At 36.7% G+C, this 10,851-nt stretch overlaps 1 protein-coding gene and 1 long non-coding RNA gene across 6 annotated transcripts in view; one reads left to right on the top strand and one right to left on the bottom strand.

Annotated features, from left to right (window-relative positions):
• Positions 1-10,851, top strand: part of LOC145720744 (uncharacterized) — a 253,598-nt gene that overhangs the window by 73,982 nt on the left and 168,765 nt on the right. The gene's annotated exons all lie outside the window — the stretch shown is intronic.
• The window catches only part of ORC2 (origin recognition complex subunit 2), a 45,201-nt gene that overhangs the window by 30,218 nt on the left and 4,132 nt on the right, over positions 1-10,851 (bottom strand). For all 5 annotated transcript variants that reach the window (XM_081815351.1, XM_081815350.1, XM_081815355.1 and 2 more), the window contains exons 2-5: positions 10,172-10,220; positions 8,650-8,753; positions 8,044-8,187; positions 203-292 (exon numbers count right to left, since the gene is read on the bottom strand). In XM_081815351.1, coding sequence (XP_081671477.1) covers positions 203-292; positions 8,044-8,187; positions 8,650-8,746 — 331 coding nt within the window. In that variant the 5' untranslated portion in view covers positions 8,747-8,753; positions 10,172-10,220. The remainder of the gene's footprint in view (positions 1-202; positions 293-8,043; positions 8,188-8,649; positions 8,754-10,171; positions 10,221-10,851) is intronic.

Genomic DNA, 10,851 nt, shown 5'->3' with positions numbered 1-10,851 from the left:
AATAAATAAATAAAATCTAAAACAAACAAACAAAAAACAACAAAACCTATCTGAGAACAGAAGACACATATGAGCATGAAAAACTGACTATGTATGCTTGAAAATGTGATATAAAATGACATCCCTCATTCTTCTAGGGAATGCAATAAGATGATAACTGTGGAGAATGTGGTTAAATACACCTTTTAGAAAAGCAACATACCTAATTTGGCCATCTTTTCAGAGTGTTTTCTATTCTGAAAAGAATAAACTTTATTCCCACCATCTGCAGCAGAGCCATTTTTCAAGGATTCTGAAAGAGAAAATGCAGTATGTTTTGGAAAAATAAGCAAAATTAACAGAAAAAAAGATAAAACCTTAAGATTTGCACCCCGCCCTGTCTTGCATAAAGGTTTAATACATTATTTATACATAAAATATTTTAAAACACACAAGAGAACTGTTTATATAAATTTGAAACACAGAAAACATATTATTCTTCATGAGTACACACAAATTAGATATATAAACACACACACAGAGCCCCCCCCCCCAATAAACCCCTCCAGACTAGAGGGATATCCATTCAATTCATGATAGTGTTGCCCGAGGAAGGAAAACTGAAGGGACTCAAATAGGTTTTCTTCTTGAAGCAAACACGCAAAGTACAATTGGAGCTAATTGAGGTTGAGATTTAAATCATTGTTACATGGTGGAAGCTCTCTTACTCCCTCTCAAGATAGTGACTTAATTTCACTCTTCAATCATCCCTTTAAATAACAGCTGCTACCTATAACATACCAGATACTCATGGCTAGTAGTCTACTCTCTGGCACAGCAATTCTCCAAGTGTGGTGGCGTCAGGTCTCTCAGGTCCCCGAGGCCAAAACTATTTCATAACACTAAGACATTATTTGACTTTTTCTCAATCAAGAGTGGAGAGTGAGGTATTCCAGAGACTACATTATGTGTGATGACAGCACCATCCTGTGGGTTAATGGAATGTGTGAAGCAGATATGAAAATTCAGCTGTCTTCTATTAAGCCAGACATTTGCAAAAATGTAAAACAGTGACTTCTTATTTTCTTTTTGGAAATAATTGTTTTCCGTCTAAATATATTTATGTCAATATGTATTGGGTTTATTATTGTTATTACAAAACAGTGCCAGACTTTTCCAAAGTCAGTGTTCACTATCCTTACTGTTTAATAAGAGTCCCCATTTTATATGCACTAATACTTGGCATTATCCAAACTCCTTAATCTTTGCCAGTCGAGTGGGTGTAAAATGAATCTTATGGGGAGAATTGTTTTAATTTCCCTTTTCCTAATCGCTAATGAGGTTGAACATCTTTTCACAACTTTCTTATTTCCAAGGAAGAAATATCTTCTTTATCCTGACTTGTCTTCTCACCTCTTTATGATGACATTTGATGAAGAGAAGTCCTAAATTTTTTTTCAAAGACTGTTTTAAAAGCAGTTTTAGGTTCAGAGCCAATTTGGATAGAAGGTACAGAGATTTCCTATATACTTCCTGCCCTCACAAATGTACAGTCTCCGCCAGCTACCAACATCCCACACCAGAGTGGTAGATTTGTTACAATCATGAACCTACACTGACACCTCATTAACATCCCAAGTCCATAGCTTATATTAAGGTTCACTTTTTTTTTTTTTAAGATTTATTTATTTGAGAGAGAGAGAGAGAGCGCAAGAAGAGAGTATAAGCGGGAAGGAGAGAGAGAAGCAAGCTCCCACTGGGCAGGGAGCCCCAACGTGGGGCTTGATCCCAGGACTCTGGGATCATGACCCGAGCTGAAGGCAGACGCCCAACAGACTGAGCCATCCAGGTGCCCAAGGTTCACTCTTGGTGTGGTATATTCTATAGGTTTTTTTTTTTTTAAGTTTTTATTTAAATTCTAGTTAGTTAACAGTTAACCAATATAGTTAATATTGGTTGCAGAGGTAGAAATTAGTGATTCAGTGCTTATATGTAATACCCAGTGCTCATCATAACAAGTGCCTTCCTTAACACCCATCAACCATTTAGCCCATTCCCCACCCACCTCCCCTCCAGCAACCCTCAATTTGTTCTCTATCGTTAAGAAAGTTAAGAGTCTCTTACGGTTTGCCTCCCTCTTTTTTTTCCCCTTCTTCTATGTTCATCTGTTTTGTTTCTTAAATCCCACATGAGTGAAATCATATGGTATTTGTCTCTCTGACTTATTTCACTTAGCATAATACATTCTAGCTCCATCCATGTGGTTGCAGATGGCAAGATTTCATTCTTTTTGATGGCCTTCTATAGCTTGTGACAAAAGTATGATGATATGTATCCACCACTGTAGTATAATACAGAATAGTTTCAAGGCCCTAAAAATTCTCTGTACTCTACCTATTCATACCTCCCATCCCCCGACGCCTGGCAACCACTGATCTCTTCACGGTCTTTGTAGTTTTGCCTTTCCTAGAATGTCATATAGTTGGTATCATAGCCAGTAGCCTTTTCAGATTGGCTTTCACTTAGTAATAAGTGTTTAAGGTTCCTCCACATCTTTTCATGTCTTGATAGCTTTTTTTTTAAAGTGCTGAATAATATCCCACTGTATGGATATATCAGTTTATTTATTCTTCGTTAACTTTTTGGTTGCTTCCAAGCCATGGCAATTATGAACGAAGGTTCTATAAACATGTGTGTGCAGGTTTTTGAGTGGAGATAAGTTTTCAACTCATATGAGTAAATACGAAGAAGCACAACTGCTAGATCATATGGTAAGAATATGTTTACTTTGTAAGAAACTGCCAAACTGTCATCCAGTTGTTCCATTTTGCATTCCCACCAGCAATAAATGAGAATTCCGGTTGCTCCACAGATTTGCCAGCATTTGGTGCTGTCAGTGTTTTGCACTTGGGCCATTCTAATAGGTGTGTAAGTGGTATCTCATTGTTGTTTTAATTTGCAATTTCCTAATGACGTATAATGCTTTTAGTATATTTTCATGTGATTATTTGCCATCTATAGATCTTCTTCAGTGAGATGTCCTGTTCCTCTGCTCATTTTTATTTTTTAAAAGATTTTATTTATTCATTTGCCAGAGAGAGAGAGCACAAGCAGGGGGGAACAGTAAGCAGAGGGAGAAGCAGGCTCCCCGCTGAGTCCTCTGCTCATTTTTAAATCAGGTTATTCATTATCTCATTGTTGAGTTTTAAGAGGTCTTTGTATATTTTGAGTAACATTTCTTTTCTTTAAAGGTTTTATTTATTTGAGAGAGAGCGAGAGAGATCACAGAGGGAGAGGGAGAAGCAGACCCCTCCCCTCCACAGCAGAGAGCCTGAGGCGGGGCTCGATCCCAGGACCCGGAGATCATGACCTGAGCCGAAGGCGGACGCTTAACCAACAGAGCTACCCAGGCGGCCCTTGAGTAACATTTCTTTATATGTGTTTTGCAAATATTTTCTCCTAATCTGTGGTTTGTCTTCTTGAGAAGCGCTGAATTTTAATTAGAATATGTCAATCTTTTCTTTTGATTACATTAAACTAAAAAAACCTCTTCTATAATAAAGTCAAAACCATATTCTCTTGTATTTTCTTATAAAAGCATTTACATTTGCTTTTTTTAATGTAAATCTTAAATTAAGGTAATTAACTTGTTTATGATGGGAGGTAGAGATCCAGTTTTTTATTCATAAGGATACCCAATTGGCTCAACGCTGTTTACTGACCAGTTCATCCTTAGCTGAGTGATCTTCAATGCTACCTCTCTCATATATCTGATTTTCATGTATGCATGAGTCTGTTTATGGTAAACCTGTCTTTATGTAACTTAAATGTCTGGCACAGAGACAAAATATTTAAAGATACTGAGTGGTTTCTCCGTAAACTAAATTAAATGCTTTAGAAATATTTGATAAAAGTTATTAACTAAAACAAATGGTTTCAAATTAGGTATGGATGAGAAGCCATAAAAGATTTAAGAAAAAAATTTGAAAAAAATATAAAAGCATACTATACCAAGACTGCATTAAAAGTGTCTTTAAATGTACAATCTAATGGAGGGAAAGGAAACCTGAAATCCCAGATGATGCATGCATTATGGATATACTGTCTAAAAAAATCAAACACCAAAATCAAAAGGTAATGCTGTTTTTCAATCAGCTGACCTCTAGCGAACTTCTAATTAAAGAAAAGACTGGGGGGGCGCCGCCTGAGTGGCTCAGTGGTTTAAGCATCTGCCTTTGGCTCAGGTCATGATCTCAGGATCCTGAGATCGCTGGCATGGGGCTCCCTGCTCCGTGGGGAACCTGGTTCTCCCTCTGCCTGCCACTCCCTCTGCTTCTGCGCTTGCTTACTCTCTCAACTAAATAAATAAAATCTTTAAAAAAAGAAAAAAGACAAAACTGGGGTTTGTGTGTGTGTATGCTTATATATATGCTTATATATAAAAATGTTTCGAGTACAGTAGTTATTTTTGTGATTTTCTGGTTCTGACATTTTGATTGACTAACAGTGGTCTAATCACACTGGCCAAGGTTTTACTATAATACATATAAAACTTTTTAACAGGTTTTTAAATTACTCAAAATGCACAAAACCAAAAAACTGTGAATATAAAAACCATGGAAAAATTAAAATGGGTAATAAATGTAAGAAAAAATGTTTAATGCCAATGAGGGATCTTAATACTAGTTGATATAATCTTTCTAGAAAGCAATTTGGCAATATGTATGCCTTATAAAGTTGATACACCTTCACCAATAATTCTACTGCTAGGAGTCTCTTATGAAGAAATAAAAGATCTAAACAAAGATTTATATCCAAGGATAATCACTACTGCATTTGTTACAATAAAAATTTAGAAACAATCCAGACGTCTAATAGAGGCCAACTATGTTATTTATAAATCTGAATGCAATATTACAGAAATAACACTACCATTTCACACCCATTAGGAAGGCTATTAAAAAAAAAAGCAAGTGTTGGTAAGCATACAGAGTAACTGGAATGCTTGTGCATTGTTGGTGGAAATGTAATTTGGTGTAGCTGCTGTGGAAAACATTATGGCAGTTCTTTAAAAAATTAAAAATAGAATTACCATATGATCCAGCAATTCCACTTCTGGGAATATACCCAAAAGAATTCAAATCAGGGTCTCAAAAAGATACTTGTACACCCATGTTCATAAAAGCATTATTCACAGCAGCCAAAAGGCTGAAGCCACCCAATGTCCATTGACAGATGAATGGATAAACAAAACGTATATACATACATTGCAGTAGTATTCAGCCTCAAAAAGGAAGGAAATTCTGACACATGCCACAACATGGATGAACCTTGAGAACACTATGCTAAGTGAAATAAACCAGTCACACACAAAAATACTGAATGATTCCACTTATATGAGGTACCTCAAATAGTCAAATTCAGAGGAAAATAAAATGGTGATTGTTGGGCTGTGGGGAGGAGGGACTGGGGAGTTTTTTAATGGGTAGAATCTCAGTTTTGTATAATGAAAAGAGTTCTGAGACTGCAAAACAATGTGAATGTACTTAATACTGAACTACACTCTTTAAGATGGGAAATTTTATGTTACATATATTTTACCACAAGTTTTATTTATTTATTATTTATTTTCTCCCAGTTTTTTAAATCTTTTTTTTTTTTTTTTAATGATTTATTTAGTTGACAGAGAGAGCACAAGCAGATGGAATAGCAGGCAGAGGGAGAAAGAGAAGCAGGCTCCCTGCCGAGCAAGGAGCCCAACGTGGGGCTCGATCCCAGAACCCTGGGATCATGACCTGAGCCGAAGGCAGCTGCTTAACCAACTGAGCCACCCAGGCACCCCAATTTTTTAAAAAAGATTTATTTTAGAGAGAGCGTGAGAGTGGGGGGAGGGACAAAGGGAGAAGGAGAGAGAGAATCCCAAGCAGACTCCACACTGAGCCCCATGCAAGGCTCGAACCCACAACCCTGAGATCATGACCTAAGTCAAAACCAAGAGTTGAATGCTTAGATGACTGAGCCACCCAGATGCCCCTCTCATAATTTTTAAAAAGAGATTTTATTTAATCACAATTAAAAACCTGACATAATCCTTAAGTTCAAAAATGGAACTGTGAATAAGGCAAAATTAAATATAATATGAATGGGGTGCCTGGGTGGTTTAGTTAAGTGGCTGACTTCAGCTCAGGTCATGATCTCAGGGTCCTGGGATGGAGCCTTCCCTCAGGCTCTGCACTTGGTGGGGAATCTGCTTCTCCCTCTCCCTTCCCCAACTCGTGCATGCACACTCTCTTTCTCGCTCTCAAAAAAATAAATAAAATCTTTAAAGAAAGAAAGAATGGACCACATATTGGTCACGGAATTTTCTAGCAGCTAACTTATAAGAATCAAGTATCCAAAAAACCACTTTAAAGACAAATATATTGTTTTCAATCTCTTCTTAGGTCTGCCATAACAGGAATCAAGAATCCAAAGTTCTGGGGCACCTGAATGGCTCAGTCGGTTAAGCATCTGACTTTGGCTCAGGTCATGATTTCAGGGTCTTGGGATCAAGCCCCACGTAGGGCTCCTCACTCAGCGGGAAGTATGCTTGTCCCTCTGCACCCCCCACTCCGCTCATGCTCACTCTTGCTCTCTCTTAAATAAATAAAAATCTTAAAAAGAAAAGAAGAAGAAGAATCCAAAGTTCTATTCAGAACATGCCCTAAAAAATGTTAACTCTCTAGTTGGGGACACTTTTAAAAGAATCCACTCTGCCCACTTAGTCTAGTGAGGGATAGTCGTCATTTTTTTGTATTATGCCATTTAACATCAGGAACTAAACCAGAAGCATTATGACTCAAGAAGTGACAAAAAGGTCAGGAGTAGTGATGACGGCCATTTATAAGTCAAATATGAGAGTAAAAAGCACGTACATGAGAGAGATTGGCAACACAGAAAGAGAATGGATGCACAGAGATGACCTGAAGGAGACTAGGAGATCCATAAAAGCAAAGTCCCTAGGTTTTTAATGTGGTCTCAGTTCCAATGTCCCTAGTGCCCAACAATACTGATTTTGTTCCTTGGTCTTTATTTTTTTAAGCCAACTTAAGTAAATCTGTGTTCCTTGAGCCCTAACTAAAACATAATAAGCCTAAAAATTTTTAAATATAATCTGGCAGGAATCTGGCTTAGGTGTAAAAAAAAAAAAAACCAAAAAAACCCCCATAACATTAGCACGCCTAGGTTGAAGCAATATTACTTCTTGGAATGTTCCTTCTATCTATCTATCTCCCACCCTCCCACCCACCCCTTCCCCCCTCCCTCCCTCCTTCCCTCCCTCCTTCCTTCCCCCCCTTTCCTTCCTTCCTTAAAGACAGAAAGAGTAGGTGTGCACGAGGCAAGGTGGGGAGAGGGGCAGAAGGAGAAGGAGAGAATCTCAAGCAGGCTCCACACCTAGCACAGAGCCTGACATGGGGCCGATCCCAGAACCCTGAAGTCATGACCCTAGCTGAAATCAAGTCAGATGCCTAACCGACAGAGCCACCCAGGTGCCCCCTTTCTAACTATTTCTGTAAAGAAGACCCAAAGTAATAATGAAGTGACTTGCTTTATGAAATTATTTCAAATTAGTTAAAAATACAAATATCTTAACAAATAACTTTAGATTGGTCTGTGGAATCTAAAAATAATTAAGTGCACCACTGGTTGCTTGTGGGGGAAAAAAAAAACTAAAGAAAAAAACTATAGTGGAAATTCAGTGCTTCCAACCTTCCAACTATACATAAAAACCTGAAGCAAATGCTTTTCTGATGAGAAATACAATGTAGCATGCCTGATGAAAAGAGTTCTGGAGATGGATGGTGATAATAGCACAGCATCATCACGAATATATTTAATACAACTGAAGTATACACTTAATAATGTTAAAGATGGTAAAGTTTGTATGTAGTTTACAATTAAAAAAAATAGTAATATAGCTTGCCACTGCCTAACCTACCAGACTACTGTTATGTATCCTGCAAAGCAGTTTCAGCTACTAGCAGAAATTTGAGTGTACTTTCCCCACCCCAGCTACCAAAGTACCTTGAATATCTCGTCCTAAAACTTCCACATAGTTCTGATCTTTTAAGACTTCCTGGTCATCTTCTTCCAAATCATATTCTGGCTTTTTTATAATTTTTTTTGTGTTGACCAAAAGCTGAGCTCGTTCCTTTTTTAATTTAGCTCCTATAAGAACATCCAAAGAATTAGAACATGACAGGTATAAATTCTTTCCAAACATTACATTTAAATAAGTAAACAAACTGTAATACTTATATTGTCATTACTTAAAATCTGGAAAAAAATTCAGTGTTTTCTCTTTGATGAATGTATGCACCACTCTTCACCACAGTTTATATAATTTAAGGAAAAACCTTGAAAGTTTATTATTTTGGGGGTCACATTTTAATTACAATGGGTAGTTATCACTTACCCCTAATATTAAGTATTTCATATCAGATAAGGCTTTATTATTTTTAATTTTCAAAAGTTTGAATGGAATAAACTACAAAAGTAGTTTTTATTTAGTCTTACTAGATCAAATACTTTGTGCTCTATTTTTAAAATAGAAGGTTAAAATATTTTAAAAAGCGAGATAATCCATAACCATCACATAAGCATCTCTTCAATTGTATAATCACTCAGTACCTCCTTCTCTATCAAGAATGTGATTAAGGACATCATCATCTCCCACAAACTGAACCTCCAGCATCTTGTCTTCCTTTAATTCCAGTTTACTCATCATTGCCAACCTAAACAAAAGCAATAAAGCACTCAAAAGTGATGAAAAGTTCATTTCAACAACCAAATAAATTAAAATTCACATAATACATATATTTATATTACATTTTAAAGAGTCTCAAGTATGAAAAATATATTATGCATTATCATATTAATACTATGCTTTTGATAAAAGGTAAATCAACTCTTTATCTGAAAAATGGAAAGGACAGGAAGTGGTGTCTGAGAGTTGGAAAAAGCCAAATTCAATCAAGGCAACTAAAATATAATAATGGGAAAGCAATTCTTCCTATAAAGAAAGCCTTAACCAATCTATAGAATGATTAACAGTACCAGAAAGGAAGTGTTTTAATACATGAGAGTTTAGAGAAGGGGCAGACAAGCAAAGAATAATGGTTTGGTAGACTTTAGTGTCTATGCACTAGAAACAGTCCATTGGGGGAAGTCCATGCATTTCACCGGTATACCAAACCTGGATCAAATAATCCTCAAGTACCTCCGTTTACTATTATTGCATGCTTACCAAACAACTTTACAGTTAGAAAATGGCTTTCTGGGTATCCTGGTATCTAAACAGTAAACATGCAACTTTCCAATACTTTATAGTCAGTTCTTCACTGAACAGACTTCAGAATTTGGCAAACAAAAACTTGATCAACTCTCCCTACTCTGAAAAAATTTCATTTCAGAACTTGTAATACCAATGGCCTGAAACTAAATAATGATGATCCCAACTGGCTCCCAGCTAATCAGTTTACCCAAAAAATGAATTTTTTCTCTCCTCTCTCTCTCCTAAAATCCTATTTTTGTTTTTTCTATCAATAACAGGAACTACAGACTACGTCACTCATAAGTCAGTTATTTGCATGCAGATAACTTACTAAATGCTGTCAAGTTTCCTTTTGTAACTAGCACACTTTTTTTTTTTTTAAGTTTATTTATTGGGGCGCCTGGGTGGCTCAGTTGTTAAGCGTCTGCCTTCGGCTCAGGTCATGATCCCAGAGTCCTGGGATCGAGCCCCACATCAGGCTCCCTGCTCTGCAGGAAGCCTGCTTCTCGCTCTCCCACTCCCCCTGCTTGTGTTCCCTCTCTCGCTGTCTCTCTCTCTGTCAAATAAATAAATAAAATCTTTAAAAAAAAAAGTTTATTTATTTATAATCTCTATACCCAACGTTGGGTTGAACTTACAACCAAGAGTCGTATGCTCTACCAACTGAGCCAGCCAGGCACCTCCCTCACACTTTAAAAAAAAAAAAAAAAATGACAGCTTTACTTTTTTTTAAGTTTTATTTATTTAAGTAATCTCTACACCCAACGTAGGGCTCAAACTCACGACCTCGAGATTAAGAGTCATACACTCTTCCAACTGAGCCAGCCAGGTGCCCCCGAAACTAGCACACTTAAATGACTTGTCTTTATTTTCATTTACCTTTAAAAGTACTACACATTCTGCAGCTGGAAAATTCAGGTAGAGTCACCTGCAATTATAAAAAGAACTTGGTCAAGGTCAGCTAATAGGATATGAGAGCAACCAAAGAAGAAGTTCACGAGTTTTAATAAACAAGATGAATAGATAAATGCAATTTTTACGAAGTTATTATGATGGCACAGTAAAGGACAAAACAACCATCAGTATTTTGGCCAGGAAGTGCTAGAGACTGAAAAGATCTGGACTGCGGGGGCAAGTGGCTGGAATAAGGAGGCGAACATTTGAGCACTTACCATATGCTGGACACAGTTTTGAATATTCTACACGTATTTTCATTTAACCCTCATAACAACTCTATTAAGGCCTATGTTTTGTCTATAAAGATAATATTCATTTATAATTTATATAACCATTGCCAGCAGAACATATCCTTTTGGGCCATCTTTCTAGTCATGATACTGCTTTCAATAATGGGGAATTTGGATGTATTAGAGAAAAAGTTTAATGCATCTACATGATATTTGTATATAATAAAGAAACTTATGATTTCTTTATATCTGTATAAAATAAAAGTTTTTCTGAGGGGCTGTTTGTCAGGCACTCTATTAGGTACTTTCATGCATAGTAGATCATTAAATCCTCAGATTCTCTGAGGTAGTTAAAATATATATAATTCCCCC

This window comes from Leptonychotes weddellii, chromosome 3 (assembly GCF_054177405.1).
Source record: "Leptonychotes weddellii isolate Sample4059 chromosome 3, ASM5417740v2, whole genome shotgun sequence".
Classification (NCBI taxonomy): Eukaryota; Metazoa; Chordata; class Mammalia; order Carnivora; family Phocidae; genus Leptonychotes; species Leptonychotes weddellii.
Note: the sequence above shows the minus strand (reverse complement) of the source record. Positions and strands in the feature narration are given on the sequence as shown.